The 24896-nt window shown below is 40.3% G+C and overlaps 1 protein-coding gene across 1 annotated transcript in view; it reads right to left on the bottom strand.

Moving 5' to 3' along the window:
- TDRD7 (tudor domain containing 7) overlaps positions 1-24896 on the bottom strand; it is a 477879-nt gene that overhangs the window by 342510 nt on the left and 110473 nt on the right. The window contains exon 5 of the mRNA XM_053700014.1: positions 9056-9141. Coding sequence (XP_053555989.1) covers positions 9056-9141 — 86 coding nt within the window. The remainder of the gene's footprint in view (positions 1-9055; positions 9142-24896) is intronic.

Here is a 24896-nt window from a genome sequence, read left to right on the forward strand (position 1 = left end):
ACTGTGGCACTTCTCCTCTGTCAGCAGGAACCATGTGGAAGAAGCAGATGCCACCGCTTCCAGCCAGTGTGATGGATACCGGCTACCCCAACTGGGTAGCTCCGTCAAAGGGTCCTGCAGCTGTATAGCTGGAAAGTGATTATAGCCAGAGCCCACCCAAATAACCAGACGGAACCAGTATTCTCCCAAAAGAGGCCTCAACCGAGGAAAAAGTATCGAATTTGGAAAATTTTGAAAAAGTATGCAGAGAGGGCCAAGTTGCAGCTTTGCAAATCTGTTCCACAGAAGCTTCATTTTTGAAAGCCCAAGAAGGAGGAGGAGACAGCCCTAGTGGAATGAGCTGTAATTCTCTCATTAGGATGCAGTCCAGCAGTCTCATAAGCAAAACAACTCATACTTCTCAACCAGAGGGAAAGAGAAGTAGAAGTAGCCTTCTGACCCTTACGCTTTCCTGAGAAACAAACAAACAGGGCAGAAGACTGGTGAAAATCCTTAGTCGCCTGTAGGTAGAATTTTAGAACACGCACAACATCCAAGTTGTGCAGCAGACGTTCTTTATGAGAAGAAGGATTGGGACAGAGAGATGGAACAACAATTTCCTGATTAATATTTCTATCAGAAATCACTTTAGGAAAAAAAAAAAAAAAAAAAAAATTTAGTACGAAGAACCGCCTTACCTGCATGAAAGATAAGGTAAGGCGAATCACACTGCAAAGCCGAGAGTTCTGAAACACTCTGAGCAGAAGAGATAGCAATAAGAGACAAAACCTTCCAAGATAGCAACTTAATATCTATAGAATGTATTGGATCAAACAGAGCCTGCTGCAAAACGTTAACAAGATTAAGCCTCCAAGGAGGAGCAACAGGTTTAAACACAGGCCATATTCTGACCAGGGCCTGACAAAGAGATTGAACATTTGGCACATCCGCCAGACGCTTGTGTTACAAAATAGATAATACAGAAATCTGATCTTTCAGAGAACTGACTGACAACCCTTTCACCAGACCTTCCTGGAGAAAAGACAAAATTCTAGGAATTTGTGCTCCTTCCACGAGTTATTGCTCATATCAAACGGAGAAAACAGGTATGCTAGACCGAAATCCCAAGGAACCGCCAGAGCATCTATCAGAGCGGCCTGAGGATCTCTTGACCTTGAACCGAACCTTGGTGTTCTGCAGAGACGCCATCAAATACAACTCCGGCACCCCCCATTTGAGGGTTAACCTGGAGAACATCTCCGGATGGAGAGCCCACTCCCTGGGATGAAATGTCTGTCGGCTCAGGAAATCCGCTTCCCTGTTGTCCACTCCAGGAATGTGGATGGCAGGCAACAATTGTGAGCTTCCGCACACTGAATAATCGGTGTCACCTCCTTCATGCAAAGGAAGAACTCAGAGTTCCTCTCTGGTGGTTGATGTAAGCCACGGAGGTGATGTTGTCCGACTGAAACCCGAGAAACCGTGCTAAAGACAATTGAGGACAAGCCATCAGAGCATTGTAAATGACTCTCAACTCCAGAGATGTTTATGGGGAGAGCAGACTCCTCCCAAGACTGCTCCCCAGCCTAGCAGGCTGGGGTCCGTGGTCACAATCACCCAGGAAGGTCTCCGGAAGCATGTGCCCTGAGAAAGCCACCACGGGAGAGTCTTGTCGACTGGTCTAGATCTATCCTCAGACAGATCCGAATGGTCTCCGTTCCATTGTCTGAGCATGCATAATTGCAGAGCTCTCAAATGGAATCGAGCAAAGGGAATGATGTACATGGAAGCAACCATCAGACCAATTACCTCCATACATTGAGCCACTACTGACCGAACAGTAGACTGAAGAGAGGCAAGAGGAGAGAATTTTGGCTTTTCTGACCTCCGTCAGACAAATTTTCATAGATAGGGAATCTATTATGGTCCCTAAGAAAACCACTCTTGTAGATGAAACAAGGGAACTCTTTTCCAGATTAACTTTCCAACCGTGGTTACATAGAAAATACAAGATCTCTGTATGAGAGTTTGCTTGTTGAAAAGATGGAGCCTGAACCAATATGTCGTCCAGGTATTGCGCCACTGCAATTCCCTGAGACCTGATCACTGCCAAGAGAGCCCCCAGAACCTTTGAGAAAATGTGGGAAGCTGTGGCAAGTCCAAACGGAGGAGCCACAAACTGAAAGTGTTTGTCTAGAAAGGCAAATCTCAGGAATTTGTAATGATCCCTGTGGATCGGAACAGGAAGATACGCCTCCAAGTATATGGTCGTGATGAACTGACACTATTGGACCAATGGAAGAATGAAACGAATGGTTCCCATTTTGAAGGACGGTACCCTGAGAAACTTGTTGAGGCACCTTAGGTCTAAAGTGGGTCGAAAATTTCCCTCTTTTTTGGGAACCACTAACAGATTTGAATAGAATCCTAGACCCTGTTCCCTTACTGGAACAATCACTCCCAGGGAGAAAAGGTCCTGAACGCAGTTCAAGAATGCCTCTCTTTTTACCTGGTCTCCTGAGAGGTTGAATCTGCCCCTGGGAGGGAAAGTTTTGAATTCTATTTTGTAACCCTGAGGTACTATTTCCAAAGCCCAAGTATCTGGGACATCTCATCTCCACGCTTGACAAAACAGGGAAAGTCTGCCCCCCACTTGATCCGATCCCGGACTGGGGGCAGACTCTTCATGCTGAATTAGACTCAGCTGAGGGTTTCTTTGATTGATTCCCCTTATTCCAAGACTGATTGGGCTTCCAAGAAGACTTGGACTGCTCCTGCTTTGAAGAGGGAGAGGAAGACTTTAGACCCTTGAAGCTACGAAAGGAAAGAAAATTACTTTGACGTCCTTTGAGTCTGTTCTTGTCTTGCGGTAGAAAAGACCCTTTTCCACCCCTAATATCAGAAATTATTTCTGCCAGACCAGGTCCAAACAAGGTCTTACCCTTGTAAGGAAGCGCCAGAAGCTTGGACTTAGAGGTAACATCAGCTCACCAAGAAATAATCTCCGTCACACGGTCTGGGACAGAAAAAACTTCCACAGAGGAAGGAACATCATAGTATTAATTAAGTTTACTAGACTTCTTTGACAACGACAGAAGTATCAGAGTCTTCCAAAGTAGCCAATACCTCCTTTAACAGTACACAAAGGTGTTCAAGCATAAAGGGACAGTCAACACCAGAATTTTTGTTGTTTAAAAAGAAAGATAATCCCTTTATTACCCATTCCCCAGTTTTGCATAACTAACACAGTTATAGAAAAACACTTTTTACCTCTGGGATTACCTTATATCTAAGCCTCTGCAGACTGACCCCTTATTTCAGTTCTTTTGACAGACTTACATTTTAGCCAATCAGTGCTCACTCCAGGGTAACTTTACGTGCATGAGCTCAATGTTATCTATATGAAACACATAAATTAATGCCCTCTAGTGGTGCATTCAGATTAGAGGCAGTCTACAATGTCTAAGAAATTAGCATATGAACCTCCTAGGTTTAGCTTTCAACTAAGAATAGCAAGAGAACAAAGCAAAATTGGTGATAATAGTAAAATGGAATGTTATTTTAAATTACATTCCCTATTTAAATTATGAAAATTATTTTGGGACTTGACTGTCCCTTTAAATCTGAAGTTTACTTCTTCAGTATCAGATGAAGGAATAATACTCTATTATAATAATACTATATTTTTTTTTATTTATTACTAGTCGACACCGGTGTCAAATTAATCTTATGTAAATAATTTTATGACTTAATAAAATTGTAAACACTAGAATCTAGTCTTGTGGTCATATTTACAATAAGGAGTATTCCATCAATTTATTTTGGCCAAAATACAGAATTTTAAAATAGTACATCCCCATAGGATCATTATTTTGGAACAAATTTAACTTTGGAAATTAAGACATAGCGATACTTGCTGAGCATATATAGGAACATTATTTTGAAACAAAATAACTTTGAAATTAAGACATAGCGATCATCGCTAAACTTACTAAACTAAACCTAGGCCATAGAAACTTTTGTAATAAACGAACAAATGCAATACATTACACATTGGGAATAGCATTCATTTGCGCCACCTACTCTCACAACCGTATTTCTAAAAAACCATTGGGATAAAGTTTTTAAGGTGAGCTCGAATTCCCCTCCTACCTTACAGTCTAAACATATTCTTACAGTAAGGAATAATACTGTCAGACTTATGAGGGAGGGCAACCTGCATAGCAGTAGGTGGAACATAAACCTATCTGAATTTCCAATTTTCCTCTTGCGTTTTCCCAGCATAGGAAAAGCAGATAATGCTGCAGATACCGCAGAAGATATCTGTGCAGCAAAATCTGCAGGCAAATAAACTCCTCTGGGAGGCTGAAAGGAACTGCAGGGCACTGTGACGCCATAGAGGCTTGGGGAGAAAGCTGTGGCATTGCCTGAACAGCATAATCCTGAGAGACATTGGGGTGTCAGAGGGCAACAATTTATCTTTAAATTGAAGTGTTCTAGCTAAGCATGCAGCACAGAATTGCATAGGCAAAACAATTTGTGCCTCAAGGCATAACAAGCATTTGTCAAAAGACAGAGTCTTGGTCCATGTCCATAATACTAAATACACTGTCACTTTAAGAATTTTGAATACCAGAGCCGCTTAACGTTATGAAAAAATTCTTTATCATAATAACCGAAACAGGCGCCCTATACATCAGACAGGCTGAGGTGCCTTACCGTAACACTTTTACACAATTTGGCTGCCAGAAGTCTCTAAAGTGATCATATAGTAGATCGACACTGAAGAGAATGAAATTCAATTAGCCCGCTCCGTGAATATCCAACAGCAGAGAGAAGTTACATGACCGGCAGAGAGAGGAAACTACACAGCAAGTAAAAGTCACACGTTTCTCTATGCCTACAACACCAGAGCTTAATTTACACAAATGCTCAAGCAGTCTGTCAGTAAGCCTGTTCTAGCTAAGCAAGCAAAGAAAACCAACTGCCAAATTTTAAGTTTATACATAAATCCCTGTATAAAACATAAGCCAAACACACATACTAATAAAATATTTCAACAAAATTAGCCCAGGGGAAAAATGTCCCAATAAAAGGAAGATTAACCCCTAGTTTTAACATACATAATGTGCCTGCCCACTGCCAAAGAAAATCCTGTATAAAGGATTTTAAAAATGTCCCCATCTACTGCATATGACATATTCTTTTGAAGTGCAAGTCTCCAAGACCTAGAAGACAAAAGTACTTACCTGCAGTCTAGCTGTCCGACAGGAAGACAGCTCACAAGGCATGAAAGGACACATACTCCTTACAGAGACCTGTAGAAAAAGAAAGAACAGAGTAACCAACTCTGGCTTTCTGTACCATGGGCAGCAATGTGTTAGGAAGTTGTAAGGTAGTTCTTGCTTTGTTTCTTAACTGCTTAAAAGCCACCACTACTCTACTGAAGAGATTGATGTGGACTCAGCTAAACCCAAATCCTTGCTTGCAGGTAAAAAAGGAATTACATTTCTTTAGACACCAAACTTCACCTCCTCCATTGACAGAGGCAAAGAGAATGACTGGGGATTATGGGTAGGGGAGCGACACTTAACAACTTTACTGTGGTGCTCTTTGCCTCCTCCTGCTAACCAGGAGTGATATTCCCACTAGTAATTGAATGATGTTGTGGACTCTCCATATCTTAGGAAAGAAAACTGCACCAGTATTAGACTTACTGTAGCAAACTTCATAATAAACACAGTCTGCTCCAAATTTTTATTGTTTAAAAAAATAGATGATAATTACTTCATTTCCCACTCCCCAGTTTTGCATAACCAACACTGTTATATTAATACACTTTTTACCTCTGTGATCACCTTGTATTGAAGCCTCTGCAGACTGCCCCTTATCTTAGAGCTATATAAAAAGACTTACATTTTAGCCAAATAGTGCCGATTCATGAATAACTCCACGAGAGAGAGCACGTTATCTATATGGTGCAGATTAACAAGCAGTTTCTTGCTGTGAAAGAAGATATAAGAAGAGGCCTGTAGTGGCTTAGAGACAGGCAGACATTTAAAGGTGTAAAGGTTACAAAGTATATTAATATAATAATGTTGGTTGTGCAAAGCTGGGGAATTGGTCATTTTTGGAGTAGACTGTTCCTTTAAAGTAGTAATTCATCCCCATCTAGTAAAGTTTTCCAATTATGTGATGCAGGGATATGAACTACTTTGGGAGCCAGGATTGTGGTGATCCCTAAACCTGGGAAAATTACAAAATGGTGTACCAGTTACAGACCCATTTCCCTAATAGATCAAGATTTAAAAATCTTTACTGAAATATTGTCTAATAGGCTAAAGAAAATTCTACCGGAGCTGGTACATCCGGATCAGGTGGGATTTGTGATGGGAAGGGAGGCACCGGATAACATTAGACGCACGATAGCGGTCATGTCCCACTTAGATAAAACTCAAACGCCTTCTCTGATCCTATGTTTGGATGCGGAGAAGGTGTTTGATAGAATTGATTGGTCATATATGTTCGCAGTTTTGGGGGCTATGGGCTTCAGGGGACCCTTCATAGATGCGTTGCAGAGCATTTATTCAACACCTACAGCAGTGATTAGAACCATGGGATATCAATCTCAACCGACAGACATTAAAAACGGCATAAGACAGGGATGTCCACTATCCCCTTTATTATTTGCTATTTGCATAGAACCGCTAGCAGCGTCAATTAGAAAATCTCCCAATATTACAGGATTTAAGATTAAGAACACCGACTATAAAATATCCCTCTTTGCGGATGACGTGTTATTGACATTAACTAAGCCCCTAACCTCCCTTACATATTTGTATGAAATTCTCGACCGGTTTTCTGCCGTATCGGGTTATAAAATAAATCTAGATAAAAGTGAAGCTTTAGCAATAGCATTACCACCCCATACAAAAAAACTAATAGAAATAAATTACACCTTTGCTTGGGTTAAGTCCCATATAAGGTACTTAGGAGTTAACTTAACAAATCAATATGAAGACCTATATAAAGCAAACTATCTCCCCTTATATAAAAGAACTGAGTAAAGATATTAATAGATGGAAACATTTCCAGTTCTCCTAGTATGGCAGAATATCCGTCATAAAAATTAATCTACTCCCGAGACTCCTTTATCTGTTTCGAACTCTGCCTATAGGGGTACACAAAAAAAGATATAAAATCTATACAATCGGAAATTATCCATTTTATAAATGGGAAAAAGCATTCTAGAATTTCCTTTCATACGCTTGCTAAACACCGCCAGTTAGGAGGTGTGGGGGTCCCCAATATATTAGATTATTACGATGCAGCCAGACTAGCTCAGCATATGTTGTTGGGTTTGATAAGAAGAGATGTGATTTGGCCCAAAATAGAATCAGACCTCTGAGGCTTAACCTCCCCAGAGGATCTCATTTGGGATAGGTCTCTCCATAAAGTTAAGGTCCAAACTTATCCCCAACCTACCAATTTTACTGCCCATCATTGGCAAACAATGACCAAAAACAAAAGTACATTCGCCGAATTTTCGGCTAAAATGCCAATTAAATATCTGGTTTCTATAGAATATAGGAAGCAACTGGATATATGGGAAAATAAAGGCTTTTATCAGGTGGGAGACTTGATAAACCAGGGTAAAATCGTATCCTTTACTCAAATACAAACAACTTTGTCCCCAATTCCGTTACCGTGGTACCTCTATCTCCAATTACAGTCGGCTCTAAACAAGCTCATACCCAATCTACCTAAACAGCTAAGCACTCCCTTGGAGAAACTCTGTAGCACTCACACCAGACCGAAAAAGACGATTTAGCAGATTTACATACTGCTACAAACTATAAATAGTACAGACAAATCTTATATAATGCTCAAGTGGGAGTCGGACACTAAAACAGTAATGGATATACATGAATGGTGGGAACTGCTACACTCAGCAAATAGAGGTCTTTTGAATGCAGACCTTAGGGAGAATAGCATTAAAACCATTTTCAGATGGTACCTAACACCAACCAAAACATACCACTTTGGGGAAGGAAAGAGTAAAAATTGTTACAGAGGGTTCATAAACTCATATGTGGTGGACATGCCCTGGGGTCGAACAAATATGGACTAACCTCTCATTATACCTGAGTGTACTACTAGAGGAACAAATTACATTGACTATGGAACAAGGGCTTCTCAATGCTCCATCCCCAAGATTCCACAAATATATTAATACCTTCATAAAAATACTTTGTACAATAACTAGAGCAACTATTGCTAGATTTTGGAGGGAGAGACCCCCAACTTGGCGGGAAGTTTCAGATAGATTTAGGCTGACGTACTCTCTACATGAGACAGCAGCAGTAATTCTAGGGACGACTGAGACATTTCAGAAGGTATGGTTCTATTGGATGATGCACCCAACAATAGTTAATTCATCCTCCCTGGACATAAGAAACATACAGGGTGATCTGATTCACTAGTAATAGAAAATAGATAAAATTAGACGGGCAAGAATTTATAAAATTAGCAGACGGTAATACAATCTGGTAATAGTGTGGTGGAGCTGTCTCTTTCTCCTCATGAATGATTTGAGAGATATTCTTTTAATACGACAGACACGATAATCGAATTCAGCAGACCGAAGGGTTATTGTTTTTGTTTAAAATGGTTTTGCAGTGGGTTTTTTTTCAAAAAAATATTAACATAAAGCAGACAATGTAGATCTTGACTTCCAATGGGGAGTAAGAAGATTATTTAGACACAAAAGAAATATCTGTCTGGTGATTTGATATTATAATTCATTGTCTGTAATACTGATTTGTATGTTGATTTCGTCACAATAAAAAATATTTTAAAATAAAGTAGTAATTCAGAAGACTTCCATAATCCTTCAGATATCTTTTGCCATGAGATTCCCTGAATCTGACATTTTATTTATACTGCTATTTAAAACTATATATAAGAAATGGTGTTTTTATACTTCAATACTTTTTTATATATATATTTATATCACATTATTATTATTATTATTGATATTATTAATTATTATTATCACATGTATATGCACACATACCATTTGAATCCACTTGAGATGAATGAAAAACAACCGGACTACCATCTTTTTGGAATCTTGGTGGAAGAGTTGCTTTTCTTTCAGGCCTGGCAAAAATAAAATAAGAAATATACAAATAAAACTATGGAATATGCAAATTTAATGGCCATGCCATTTTATTTTGAAACACCACCAAATCCATGCTTGACAAATCAAGGAAACTGGGGAGCTACAGCTACTAACCTTTTACTTCTTTATAAATACAACCACACTGGCTAGCCTAGTCTTACATTTTAAAGAAGTGCAAGGAGGATAAAAAAAAAAAATCAAAGATTTAAAAATACATTATTTTGTTTTTCTTCAATAAAAAGCTTTTTGAGGAAAAACAGAATTTATGTTTACCTGATAAATTACTTTCTCCAACGGTGTGTCCGGTCCACGGCGTCATCCTTACTTGTGGGATATTCTCTTCCCCAACAGGAAATGGCAAAGAGCCCAGCAAAGCTGGTCACATGATCCCTCCTAGGCTCCGCCTACCCCAGTCATTCGACCGACGTTAAGGAGGAATATTTGCATAGGAGAAACCATATGTTACCGTGGTGACTGTAGTTAAAGAAAATAAATTATCAGACCTGATTAAAAAAACCAGGGCGGGCCGTGGACCGGACACACCGTTGGAGAAAGTAATTTATCAGGTAAACATAAATTCTGTTTTCTCCAACATAGGTGTGTCCGGTCCACGGCGTCATCCTTACTTGTGGGAACCAATACCAAAGCTTTAGGACACGGATGAAGGGAGGGAGCAAATCAGGTCACCTAAATGGAAGGCACCACGGCTTGCAAAACCTTTCTCCCAAAAATAGCCTCAGAAGAAGCAAAAGTATCAAACTTGTAAAATTTAGAAAAAGTGTGCAGTGAAGACCAAGTCGCTGCCTTACATATCTGATCAACAGAAGCCTCGTTCTTGAAGGCCCATGTGGAAGCCACAGCCCTAGTGGAGTGAGCTGTGATTCTTTCAGGAGGCTGCCGTCCGGCAGTCTCATAAGCCAATCGGATAATGCTTTTAATCCAGAAGGAGAGAGAGGTAGAAGTTGCTTTTTGACCTCTCCGTTTACCAGAATAAACAACAAACAAAGACAAAGTTTGTCTGAAAATACATATAGTTAAATGAGAAGGAACCTTGGTTTCCCCACAGTCAGAACACAATCTATCTGGTAGTTCAGACATGTTAAACAGGCATAAACTTGATAACAAAGCACAAAAAACGTTTTAAAATAAAACCGTTACTGTCACTTTAAATTTTAAACTAAACACACTTTATTACTGCAATTGCGAAAAAGTATGAAGGAATTGTTCAAAATTCACCAAAATTTCACCACAGTGTCTTAAAGCCTTAAAAGTATTGCACACCAAATTTGGAAGCTTTAACCCTTAAAATAACGGAACCGGAGCCGTTTTTATATTTAACCCCTTTACAGTCCCTGGAATCTGCTTTGCTGAGACCCAACCAAGCCCAAAGGGGAATACGATACCAAATGATGCCTTCAGAAAGACCTTTCTATGTATCAGAGCTCCACACACATGCAGCTGCATGCCATGCTGTCCTCAAAAACAAGTGCGCCATACCGGCGCGAAAATGAGGCTCTGACTATGATTAGGGAAAGCCCCTAAAGAATAAGGTGTCAAAAACAGTGCCTGCCGATATAATCATATCAAAATACCCAGAATAAATGATTCCTCAAGGCTAAATATGTGTTAATAATGAATCGATTTAGCCCAGAAAAAGTCTACAGTCTTAATAAGCCCTTGTGAAGCCCTTATTTACTATCTTAATAAACATGGCTTACCGGATCCCATAGGGAAAATGACAGCTTCCAGCATTACATCGTCTTGTTAGAATGTGTCATACCTCAAGCAGTAAGAGACTGCACACTGTTCCCCCAACTGAAGTTAATTGCTCTCAACAGTCCTGTGTGGAACAGCCATGGATTTTAGTTACGGTGCTAAAATCATTTTCCTCATACAAACAGAAATCTTCATCTCTTTTCTGTTTCTGAGTAAATAGTACATACCAGCACTATTTTAAAATAACAAACTCTTGATTGAATAATAAAAACTACAGTTAAACACTAAAAAACTCTAAGCCATCTCCGTGGAGATGTTGCCTGTACAACGGCAAAGAGAATGACTGGGGTAGGCGGAGCCTAGGAGGGATCATGTGACCAGCTTTGCTGGGCTCTTTGCCATTTCCTGTTGGGGAAGAGAATATCCCACAAGTAAGGATGACGCCGTGGACCGGACACACCTATGTTGGAGAAATCTATCTAAAGATAGTTTTTATTTTTAAGCTACAATATAACCCAAAAGTAATTAATTATTATGTGTCTTCGAAAATAAGATTCCTTATCTTTACAGCAAACATTTTATAAAATAAATAAACATACAATGTTGAGAAATAGAACCTTAAAGGACCAGTCAACACATTAGATTTGCATAATCAACAAATGCAAGATAACAAGACAATGCAATAGCACTTAGTCTGAACTTCAAATGAGTCGTAGATTTTTTTATAACAAATTTCAAAGTTACGTATATTTCCACTCCCCTTGTACCATGTGATAGCAATTAGCCAATTACAAATGTATATACGTATAGTCTGTGAATTCTTGCACATGCTCAGTAGGATCTGGTGACTCAAAAATTGTAAATATAAAAGACTATGCACATTTTTTTAATGGAAGTAAATTGGAAAGTTGTTTAAAATTACATGCTGTATCTGAATCATGAAAATTTTATACTATTTTTTTCTTGTTTTATGATTCAGAGCATACAATTATAAACAATTCTCTTGGTATTGTTTGTAGAAGGAGCAGCAATGCACTACTAGGAGCAAGCTGAAAACAAGGGATGAGCAAATGACAAGAGGAATATATGTGTAACCACCAATCAGCAGCTAGATCCTAGTAATGCATTGCTGCTCCTGAGCCTAATTAAGTATGCTTTTCAAAAATAAACACCAAGAGAATGAAGCATATATTATGTTTTCCTTCCTAAGATAGGGAGAGTCCACTGAATGAATAATGAGAGGGAACAAAAAGGAAGAAGCAGACCCTATTCTGAGGGCACCATAGCCTGCAAAACTTTTCTCCCGAAAGCTGCTATAGCCAAAACAAAAACATCAAACTTGTAAAATTTTGAAAAAGTATGTAAGGAGGACCAGGTAGCCGCCTTACAAATCTGATCCATAGAGGCCTTGTTCTTAAAGACCCAAGAGGAAGCCACTGCTCTAGTGGAATGAGCCGTTATCCTCTCAGGAGGACGATGTCCCGCTGTCTCTTTAAGCTAGGCGGATGACACTCCTTAACCAAAAAGATAGGGAAGTCAAAAGAAGCCTTCTGCCCCTTACGCTTCCTAGAATAGACAACAAACAAAGAGGAAGATTGTCTACACTCCTTTAATAAAAATGCAAGTGCTCAATTTTAAAACTAAAAGGACAGTTCTTCGGCAGCAGGAGGCTTAATAGACACTTAGGACTCCGACCCAGAAAGTTCACCCTCCGAAGCTACAGAGGTTAACTCATCATCGGATAACTGGGACATAATAGCTTCATCCGATAAATATTTAGATGACTCTGGGTCAGGAGAGCTATGTTTAACCTTTATCTTGCGTTGTTAGAATGAGGTAATGCACTGAGGGCCGCAGACACCTCCGTTTGTAACAGCGAGGCAAAGTCCGCAGGAAGAAGGCCCCCTCCAGATAGAAGATTAGATGTGCTATGGGGAACTGCATGTTGAGTGGATAATGTAGCAAGGGTAGTAATCTCACAGGACGCCAAGTCCTGAGAGGTAGACGGCTCAGAGGGACTAAGAGTCTTAGCAGGCTTGTCTCCCTTCTTAGACTTTGGTGTTAAGGCATGTGGAACATAATTGAGTGGGGGGGGGGGAACCACGGCCTCCCTCACAATATAAACAGGTATGATTAAGTACAGAAGGAGTACCTTCTAACATGTCGGAATGCTCCATAGGTAAATATGAAAATATTGCGCTAATTACTAAGCCACTCTAAAACAGTCACCCCAGGACTGTCACAGTTAGAACAAAGTTTGAGGAATTGAGAGGGTGCTGAAAGCTAAGATTCCCACCACACTTAGTCAAAAGTTAACATAAACACAACAATATTTTGAGTTGATAACTTTACTTCTTAAAAAATTAAAGTGCAATAATATAACAATTCAATATATAGAAATTGATAAAAGGGACGTCTCCCTTAACAGTTAAAATAATTCTTAAAAAAATTGGGTCTGGAATACCACCTTTAAAAAAATGCTCGATAAAAGCTTGAAAAATATTCAGTATACGCTGTGTTTCTATTCAGCAGACGTGGTTACAATGTTAATATGAGTCTTAAGATTCTATCTATCCCAGTTCTTGATATGTTGTAACAAAGTTCTTATGTTAGCTGATCAAAAAGTATTGCAATTTCACAAATAGTGTCAGCAAAACAATGTTTAATTCTGATGTTGCTTTAACCCCCTTAGAATTGGTTAACGATGGATATTGAACACCTTAATAAGGGTCTTATTATTACTCACAGTTTCTTTTTCAAAGTAGCTTAATAGCGATCTTTATGCTCACAGTGTTGGAATTTGGCACAGGTAGGTAACGTCTCTCAATATTTTTACACTCTTACTCGTGTCGGCTGAACCCGGTCAGCGTTATTGGAGACTGCTCGTCACTGCAAATCCTTGTGCGCCAGATGATTCAGATATCGAAGGGGTGAGATGATGTCCACAGACCCGCACTTAGCGTGAAACACGTGCGGGCGAAAATGTAAAAACTAGGTACCTAGATTTTAAAGATGAGGATGAAGTCCGTAGCAGGATACAACACAAAGTCAATCTACGCGTTTCACCCGTTAGGTTGGGCTTTTTCAAGATACTGGTTGTTCCCGGGACAGGATTTAAATATTCGCTGAAATGTATTCATTGGTTGTAGCTCTTACCAATTAAAGGTGGAAACTGGTCAGAGTTGATTTTGCTTAAGGTGGTTTAATAAGTTCAATACCATGGGGTCAGTCATTATTCCAAAAAGACAGAATTCACATATATAAATATTTTTGATAAATAAATTTCTTTTGCAATCAGCATAAAAATATAATAAAATTGTATTTTGTTAAGGTGGTAAAACCAGAGGTGGTATTCCATAAAATGCAGTTTTAAAATTATATATTCTATATAGAATAATTCAAACAGTTTTATAAATTTGATCGACTATTACTTATGATGAATTGATAACTTATTGCTACATTGAGTTAAACACTAAACTTATATAGTCACTGGCTTCTATGTCAAGTTGTTCTACAGGATAATAAAATAATAAAAAATATATTTTTAGATTTGTTTCAGCAGACTTACATAACATAACCAGTAATTACAATAAAATACTTAATTACATCTAAAAAAATAACAATAATTAATTTATTACAATTTGTAAGAAATTTTAAAATTATTACTATCATATCAGTTCATTATCTTCGATTCAAAAATATTTCCTTATGTTTGGTTTTATGAATTGTTTATTATATCTGAACTCCTAAAAAAGGGGATAGGTCTATCTCTGAATTAAGGCCTCGGGGGAAAAGGGTGTCAAATTTATAAATTAGTTCAGCTTCCTTTTTGAGGAGCTTACCCTCAAAATCACCCCCTCTCCAGTCTCCTCTGACTTTACATATTCCCCAAAATGTTGTAAATTATTTTTATGAATCTCTCTAAAGTGCTTATATAAGTGAGTGTCTAAGTTCCCTTTTTCAATATTGCAGAGATGTTCTCTGATCCTGTCGCGTAATAATCTAGTGGTCTCTCCAATATAAAATAAATCACATGAACATTTTAAAAGATAAATGACACCCTTATGTGAACATCTTATGGTGTCATTGATTTTAAAATCTACACTTGTCCCTGTAATATGGATGGAGCTAGTTTTGCTACTATACCTGCAAGCCCTACATGAAAGACAGGGAAAGAAACCTTTTAGATTGTGCCCTCTGAGATCTTTATCTACCATAATGATACTGTCTTTCTTCAATTCGCTGGGTGCAAGAATTTGCTTTAAATTTCTGGCTTTTCTAAAAATAATTTTCGGTTTGTATGCTAAAAGGTCTCCTATTAAGGGGTGTTTTTTAACTATGTGCCAGTGTCTCATGATTATTTTACGTAATATTTGATGATCATCATTATAATTTGTTATTAGTGCTACATCAGTCATTTTTATTATCTCTAATGAGCTATGTACTTTTTTCTTTGTACTGTAAGAGAGAACTTCTTTCAGTTGTTTTAGCTCTAGTCATAGCTCCTTCTAATTCTTGCTCACTGTAACCTCTTTCATAGAATCTTTGTTGGAGAACATTGACTTGAGTCTCAAAGTCTACATACCTTGAACAATTCTTTCTAATTCTAAGATACTGACCTGTGGGTATATTGCTTTTCCATCTCTCATGGTGGCAACTCTTTTTGTGTACATACCCATTACAGTCTACTTGTTTAAAGAACGTTCTGGTAGCTAGACTGCCCTCATCCACAAATATTTCTAAATCCAAAAATGAAATGGAAGTATTACTGTATTGGTAGGTAAATTGAAGACCTTTATCATTATTATTCATGGCTTGAAAGAACAATTTAAGGTTTTCTTCTGAGCCCTTCCATATAATTAGTATATTGTCTATATACCTCCTGAAGAGCACGAGGTCCGCGCCAAACTCATGTGACTCAAGGAAGTGATCCTCCCAGTCACCCATGAATATGTTAGCATAACTTGGCGCGAAACTCGTGCCCATCGCGGTGCCCTCCAATTGAAGATAATATCTACCATTAAATTCAAAATAATTGTTTTCCAATATAAATTTTATTCCTTTTAGGATGAACTGTTTAAGATGTGTATCCATATCCTTATCTAATTCAAGGGTATTTTCGATGGCCCTTAGGCCTTGCTCATGATCAATGACCGTATAAAGAGATGTGACATCACTAGTGGCAAGGATAAAATTATCTTCCCATTTTATTTTTTCAACTAGTTGTAATACCTGTGTGGAGTCTTTTAAATAGGTGTTTAACATTGTAACCACGTCTGCTGAATAGAAACACAGCGTATACTGAATATTTTTCAAGCTTTTATCGAGCATTTTTTTAAAGGTGGTATTCCAGACACAATTTTTTTAAGAATTATTTTAACTGTTAAGGGAGACGTCCCTTTTATCAATTTCTATATATTGGAGTGCTCCATAGCTCTGGTTATACCCACAGAAAAACAAAAATAAAAACTTTTTTTCTTTTTTTAATAGAAAATTGCACCTTTACACTCCCAATGGCTGGGGCACTCACCATCTCCTAGACCCAGACAGTTAACAGAGGAAACACTCTCCTCAGGTTCAAGTCTGAGCCAGAGTGGAGGAAATGAACATATACCACACCCGGTTACATGGAGTGCAAGACAGTACCTCCCTTGTTATTACAAGTACAGCAAGTAATAGGAGCTGTGCAACACTTTCAAAAAACAGAATTTATGCTTACCTGATAAATTACTTTCTCTTGTGGTGTATCCAGTCCACAGATTCATCCTTTACTTGTGGGATATTCTCCTTCCTAACAGGAAGTGGCAAAGAGAGTACACAGCAGAGCTGTCCATATAGCTCCCCCTCTAGCTCCACCCCCCAGTCATTCGACCGGAGGTTAGGAAGAAAAAGGAGAAACCATAGGGTGCAGTGGTGACTGGATACACCACAAGAGAAAGTAATTTATCAGGTAAGCATAAATTCTGTTTTCTCTTGTAAGGTGTATCCTGTCCACGGATTCATCCTTTATTTGTGGGATACCAATACCAAAGCTTTAGGACACAGATGAAGGGAGGGAACAAGACAGGTACCTTAAACGGAAGGCACCACTGCTTGTAAAACCTCTCTCCCAAAAATAGCCGCCGAAGAAGCAAAAGTATCGAATTTGGAAAATTTGGAAAAAGTATGCAGTGAAGACCAAGTCGCTGCCTTACAAATCTGTTCAACAGAAGCCTCATTTTTAAAAGCCCATGTAGAAGCCACTGCTCTGGTAGAATGAACAGTAATTGTTTCAGGAGGCTGCTGGCCAGCAGTCTCATAGGCCAGACGGATGATGCTTTTCAGCCAAAAGGAAAGAGAGGTAGCAGTCGCCTTCTGACCTCTACTCTTACCAGAATAGATGACAAACAATGAAGTTGTTTGTCTGAAATCCTTAGTTGCTTGTAAATAGAACTTTAAAGCACGAACCACATCAAGATTGTGTAACAGACGTTCATTCTTCGAAGAAGGATTAGGACACAGAGAAGGAACAACAATTTCCTCATTAATATTCTTATTAGACACAACCTTAGGAAGAAAACCGGGTTTGGTACGCAAAACTACCTTATCTGCGCGGAACACCAAGTAAGGTGAGTCACACTGCAAAGCAGATAACTCTGAAACTCTTCGAGCAGAAGAGATAGCTACCAAGAACAGAAATTTCCAAGATAAAAGTTTAATATCTATGGAATGTAAAGGTTCAAACGGAACCCCTTGCAGAACTGAAAGAACTAAACTCAGACTCCATGGCGGAGCCACAGGTCTATAAACAGGCTTGATTCTGACTAAAGCCTGACTAAACGCTTGAACATCTGGTACCTCTGCCAGACGTTTGTGTAAAAGAATAGACAAAGCAGATATCTGTCCTTTTAAGGAACTAGCTGATAATCCTTTCTCCAATCCTTCTTGGAGAAAGGACAATATCCTAGGAATCCTAATCTTACTCCATGAGATATTTTCGCCAAATCTTATGGTAGATTTTCCTGGTGACAGGCTTTCTATCCTGAATCAGGGTATTGATAACCGACTCAGAGAAACCACGCTTAGATAGAATTAGGCGTTCAATCTCCAAGCAGTCAGACGCAGAGAAATTAGATTTGGATGTTTGAAAGGACCTTGAAGTAGAAGGTCCTGCCTCATTGGCAGAGTCCATGGTGGAACGGATGACATGTCCACTAGCTCTGCATACCAAGTCCTGCGCGGCCACGCAGGCACTATTAGAATCACCGACGCCCTCTCCTGCTTGATTCTGGCAACCAGACGAGGAAGGAGAGGAAATGGTGGAAACACATAGGCCAGATTGAAGGACCAAGGCGCTGCTAGAGCATCTATCAACACCGCCTGGGGATCCCGGGACCTGGACCCGTAAAGAGGAAGTTTGGCATTCTGACGGGACGCCATCAGATCCAATTCTGGAGTGCCCCCTAGCTGAGTCAGCTGGGCAAATTCCTCCGGGTGGAGTTCCCACTCCCCCGGATGAAAAGTCTGACGACTTAGAAAATCCGCTTCCCAGTTGTCTACTCCTGGGATGTGAATTGCTGAGAGGTGGCAAGAGTGATCCTCCGCCCACCTGATTATTTTGGTTACTTCCATCATTGCTAGGGGACTCCTTGTTCCCTCTTGATGGTTGATGTAAGCTACAGTCGTGATGTTGTCCGACTGAAATCTGATGAATTTGGTCGCAGCTAGCTGAGGCCATGCCTGAAGAGCGTTGAATATCGCCCTCAGTTACAGAATGTTTATCGGGAAAAGAGCTTCTTCCAGAGACCATAAGCCCTGAGCTTTCAGGGAGCCCCAGACAGCACCCCAGCCCAACAGACTGGCGTCAGTCGTTACGATGATCCACTCTGGTCTGCGGAAACACATTCCCTGAGACAGGTGATCCTGAGACAACCACCAGAGAAGAGAATCCCTGGTCCCCTGGTCCAACTATATTTGAGGAGACAAATCTGCATAATCCCCATTCCACTGTTTGAGCATGCATAGTTGCAGTGGTCTGAGGTGTATCCGTGCAAAAGGGACTATGTCTATTGCCGCTACCATTAGTCCGATTGTCTCCATGCACTGAGCTACAGACGGCCGAGGAATGGAATGAAGTGCTCGGCAAGTAGTTAAGAGTTTTAACTTTATGACCTCCGTCACAAATATTTTCATTTCTACCGAGTCTATTAGTGTTCCTAGGAAGGGAACTCTTGTGAGGGGGGAGAGAGAACTCTTTTTGATGCTCACCTTCCACCCGTGAGACCTCAGAAAGGCCACTACGATTTCCGTGTGAGACTTGACTCTTTGGAAAGTTGACGCCTGAATTAAGATGTCGTCTAGATAAGGCCCCACTGCTATGCCCCGCGGTCTTAGCACCGCCAGGAGGGACCCTAGCACCTTTGTGAAAATTCTGGGAGCAGTGGCCAACCCGAAAGGGAGAGCCACAAACTGAAAATGCTTGTCCAGAAAGGCAAACCTGAGAAACTGGTGATCTTTGTGGAGAGGAATGTGTAGATACGCATCCTTTAGATCCACGGTAGTCATATATTGACCCTCCTGGATCATTGGTAAGATTTTCCAAATGGTCTCCATCTTGAATGATGGGACTCTGAGGAATTTGTTTAGAATTTTGAGATCCAGGATTGGTCTGAAAGTAACTTCTTTTTTGGGAACCACAAACAGGTTTGAGTAAAACCCCAGCCCTTGTTCCGCAATTGGAACTGGGTGGATCACTCCCATTGTATGTAGGTCTTCTACACAGCGTAAGAACGCCTCTTTCTTTGTCGTGTCTGTAGACAGACGAGAAATATGGAACCTTCCCTTTGAAGGGGAGTCCTTGAATTCTAGAAGATATCCCTGGGATACAATCTCTAAGGCCCAGGGATCGTGTACGTCTCTTGCCCAGGCCTGAGCGAAGAGAGAGAGTCTGCCCCCTACTAGATCCGGTCCAGGATCGGGGGCTACCCCTTCATGCTGTCTTGGAGGCAGCTGCAGGCTTCTTGGCCTGTTTACCCTTGTTCCCGCCCTGGTAAGGTTTCAAGGCTGTCCTGGGTTGTGAAGTGTTACCCTCTTGCTTTGCAGCAGGGGAGGATGAAGCGAGACCGCTTCTGAAATTTCGAAAGGAACGAAAATTATTTTGTTTGTTCTTTGTCTTAAAGGACTTGTCCTGAGGGAGAGCATGGCCTTTTCCCCCAGTGATTTCTGAGATAATCTCTTTCAATTCAGGCCCGAAAAAGGTCTCTCCTTTGAAAGGGATGTTCAGGAGTTTGGATTTTGACGACACATCGGCCGACCAGGACTTGAGCCATAGCGCCCTGCGCGCCAGAATGGCGAAACCTGAATTATTTGCCGCTAACTTAGCTAGTTGGAAAGCGGCATCCGTTATAAAAGAATTAGCCAGCTTAAGAGCCTTAATTCTGTCCATAATATCCTCATATGAGGTCTCCGTCTGGAGCGCATCTTCCAGCGCCTCGAACCAGAAAGCAGCTGCAGTAGTTACAGGAACAATGCACGCTATAGGTTGGAGAAGAAAACCTTGATGAACAAAAATTTTCTTAAAGGGACAGTCAACACCAGAATTTTTGTTGTTTTAAAAGATAGATAATCCCTTTATTACCCATTCCCCAGTTTTGCATAACCAACACAGTTATAATAATACACTTTTTACCTCTGTGATTAACTTGTATCTAAGCATTTTCTGACAGCCACCTGATCACATGACATTTTATTTATTATCTATTGACTTACATTTTAGCCAATTAGTGCAGTGTCTGCCACTATCCATGGGCGTGCTCACAATGTTATCTATAGGGTTTACCTGAACTAGCTCTCCCCTGCTGTGAAAAGCAAATACAAAAGCATTTGATTAGAGGCGGCCTTCAAGGGCTTAGAAATTATCATATGAGCCTTCCTAGGTCTAGCTTTCAACTAAGAATACCAAAAGAACAAAGCAAAATTGGTGATAAAAGTAAATTGGAAAGTTGTTTAAAATTACATGCCCTATTTGAAACATGAAAGTTTTTTTTGGACTTAACTGTCCCTTTAAGTAAACCCTCTAACTTTTTATCCATAGGGTCTCTAAAAGCACAACTGTCCTCAATTGGTATGGTTGTGCGTTTAGCAAGTGAAGAAACAGCCCCCTCCACCTTAGGGACCGTCTGCCACGAGTCCCACGTGGTGTCAGATTTGGGGAACATTTTCTTAAAAACAGGAGGGGGAACAAACGGAATACCTGGTCTATCCCACTCCCTAGTTACTATATCCGCAATCCTCTTAGGGACCGGGAACACATCAGTGTAAACAGGAACTTCTAGGTACTTGTCCATTTTACACAATTTCTCTGGAACCACCAAAGGGTCACAGTCATCCAGAGTAACTAATACCTCCCTGAGTAATAAACAGAGGTGTTCTAGTTTAAATTTAAAAGCCAACGTATCCGAGTCTGTCTGAGGAGCAACCTTTCCCGAATCGGAAATTTCTCCCTCAGACAGCACATCCCTCGCCCCCATTTCAGAGCGCTGTGAGTGTATATCGGATACGGCTACTAAAGCGTCAGAATGCTCATAATCTGTTCTTAAAACAGAACTATCACGCTTTGCAGGTAACACGGGCAGCTTAGATAAAAATACTGAGAGGGTATTATCCATAACTGCCGCCAAATCTTGTAAGGTAAAAGAGTTAGACGCGCTAGAGGTGCTAGGCGTCGCTTGAGCAGGCGTAACTGGTTGTGACACTTGGGGAGAGGTCAATCGGCTAACCTCATTACCTTCTGTCTGAGAATCATCTTGGGCCACATTTTTAAGTGCAACAATATGGTCTTTAAAATGTATAGACATATCAGTACACGTGGAAACACATTTTGAGAGGGGGTTCCACCATGGCTTCTAAACACATTGAACAAGGATTTTCCTTGGTGACAGACATGTTTAACAGACTAGTAGTAAGACAAACAGGCTTAGAAATCACATTAATCAAGCAAAACACACTTTGCAAAAAAACGTTACTGTGCTTTTAAGAAATAAAAAAGGCACACAATTTTACAAAACAGTGAAAAATGCACCAAACTTTCTGAAATTTTCACAGTATGTATCTAAAGCATTGGTAAGATTGCACAACTAGCAAAAAAAAAAAAACAATTAACCCCTTAATGCCCAAACCGGATCAATAGTAAGCTAACAGACCGGTAAAAACAAATTTAGCACCTTGCCACAGCTCTGCTGTGGCCCTACCTTCCCTTAGGAGTCGGATTTATGGGGAAAAAGCTTCTTATGGGTCATCAAACTGTAGCAGGAGCCACCATGTGAACACAGCCTGAAGATCTAGTCAATCTAACTGCGCATCTGAGGCGCAAAATTAGACCCCTCCCACCTTACTCCAGTGCTGTGAGGCCTAAAGAAACACTCCTGGGAGTTATAATATTAGCCATGTGGGTAACAACCCCTGAAATAAACCCAAAGGGACCTTCTAAGTGTCTCAAAAACAATGTTTATAAGTAAAAACCGTTTGCCATAAAAAAGTGTCAACCCATAAAAAAGTGTCAACCAGCATAAATCAGCCCTGTTATGTAAGCTTGCAATTCCATACTTAGTCTCTGAATAAAGCTTACCCTTCCCTCAACTGAAGTTTTCTTGTACTCCTCAGTCCCGTGTGGGAACAGCAGTGGATTTTAGTTACAACACGCTAAAATCATCTTCCTATCTGCAGAAATCGTCATCCCTTTTCTGCTGGAGAGTAAATAGTACAAACCGGTACCATTTAAAAAACAGAATTTATGCTTACCTGATAAATTACTTTCTCTTGCGGTGTATCCAGTCCACGGATTCATCCTTACTTGTGGGATATTCTCATTCCCTACAGGAAGTGGCAAAGAGCACACAGCAGAGCTGTCCATATAGCTCCCCCTCTGGCTCCGCCCCCCAGTCATTCGACCAATGGTTAGGAGAAAAAGGAGAAACCATAGGGTGCAGTGGTGACTGTAGTTTAAACAAGAAATTTTAACCTGACTTAATTGCCAGGGCGGGCCGTGGACTGGATACACCACAAGAGAAAGTAATTTATCAGGTAAGCATAAATTCTGTTTTCTCTTGCAAGGTGTATCCAGTCCACGGATTCATCCTTACTTGTGGGATAGCAATACCAAAGCTTTAGGACACGGATGAAGGGAGGGAACAAGACAGGTAACCTAAACGGAAGGCACCACTGCTTGCAAAACCCCTCTCCCAAAAATAGCCTCCGAAGAAGCAAAAGTATTGAATTTGTAAAATTTGGCAAAAGTATGCAGTGAAGACCAAGTCGCTGCCTTACAAATCTGTTCAACAGAAGCCTCATTCTTGAAGACCCAAGTGGAAGCCACAGCTCTGGTGGAATGAGCTGTAATTCGATCAGGAGGCTGCTGCCCAGCAGTCTCATAAGCCAATCGGATGATGCTTTTCAACCAGAAGGAAAGAGAGGTAGCCGTCTCTTTTTGACCTCTCCTCTTACTAGAATAGACAACAAAGAGGTTTGTCTGAAATATTATTTCAAAGCACGAACCACATCAAGATTGTGTAAAAGCCGTTCCTTCTTAGAAGCTGGATTAGGACACAGAGAAGGAACAATGATCTCCTGGTTAATGTTCTTATTAGAAACAACTTTAGGAAGAAAACCAGGTTTGGTACGCAAAACTACTTTATCTGAATGGGACACCTTTAGATCCACGGTAGTCATATATTGACCTTCCTGGATCATCAGTAAGATTGTCTGAATGGTCTCCATCTTGAAAGATGGAACTCTGAGGAATTTGTTTAGAATTTTTAGATCCAGGATTGGTCTGAAAGTTCCTTCCTTTTTGGGAACCACAAACAGGTTTGAGTAAAAACCCAGTCATTGTTCTGTAATTGGAACTGGATATATCACTCCCATCTTGAGTAGATCTTCTACACAGCGTAAGAACGCCTCTTTCTTTGTCTGGTCTGTAGACAGACGAGAAATGTGGAACCTTCCCCTTGGAGGAGAGTCCTTGAATTCTAGAAGATATCCCTGGGAAACAATCTCTAGTGCCCAGGGATCCTGGACGTCTCTTGCCCAAGCCTGAGCAAAGATAGAGAGTCTGCCCCCTACCAGATCCGGTCCCGGATCGGGGGCTACCCCTTCATGCTGTCTTAGTAGCAGCTGCAAGCTTCTTGGCCTGTTTACCCTTGTTCCAGCCCTGCAAAGGCTTCCAGGTTGCCTTGGGCTGTGAAGTGTTACCCTCTTGCTTTGCGGTAGCAGAGGCTGAAGCAGGACCGCTCCTGAAGTTGCGAAAGGAACGAAAATTAGCCTTGTTTTTAGCCTTAAAAACATAATTTATGTAAGAACTTACCTGATAAATTCATTTCTTTCATATTAGCAAGAGTCCATGAGCTAGTGACATATGGGATATACATTCCTACCAGGAGGGGCAAAGTTTCCCAAACCTCAAAATGCCTATAAATACACCCCTCACCACACCCACAATTCAGTTTAACGAATAGCCAAGAAGTGGGGTGATAAAAAAGTGCGAAAGCATATAAAATAAGGAATTGGAATAATTGTGCTTTATACAAAATCATAACCACCACAAAAAAAGGGCGGGCCTCATGGACTCTTGCTAATATGAAAGAAATGAATTTATCAGGTAAGTTCTTACATAAATTATGTTTTCTTTCATGTAATTAGCAAGAGTCCATGAGCTAGTGACATATGGGATAATGACTACCCAAGATGTGGATCTTTCCACACAAGAGTCACTAGAGAGGGAGGGACAAAATAAAGACAGCCAATTCCTGCTGAAAATAATCCACACCCAAAATAAAGTTTAATGAAAAACATAAGCAGAAGATTCAAACTGAAACCGCTGCCTGAAGTACTTTTCTACCAAAAACTGCTTCAGAAGAAGAAAACACATCAAAATGGTAGAATTTAGTAAAAGTATGCAAAGAGGACCAAGTTGCTGCTTTGCAAATCTGGTCAACCGAAGCTTCATTCCTAAACGCCCAGGAAGTAGAAACTGACCTAGTAG

The sequence above is a fragment of the Bombina bombina genome, chromosome 2 (genome assembly GCF_027579735.1).
Source record: "Bombina bombina isolate aBomBom1 chromosome 2, aBomBom1.pri, whole genome shotgun sequence".
NCBI lineage: Eukaryota > Metazoa > Chordata > Amphibia > Anura > Bombinatoridae > Bombina > Bombina bombina.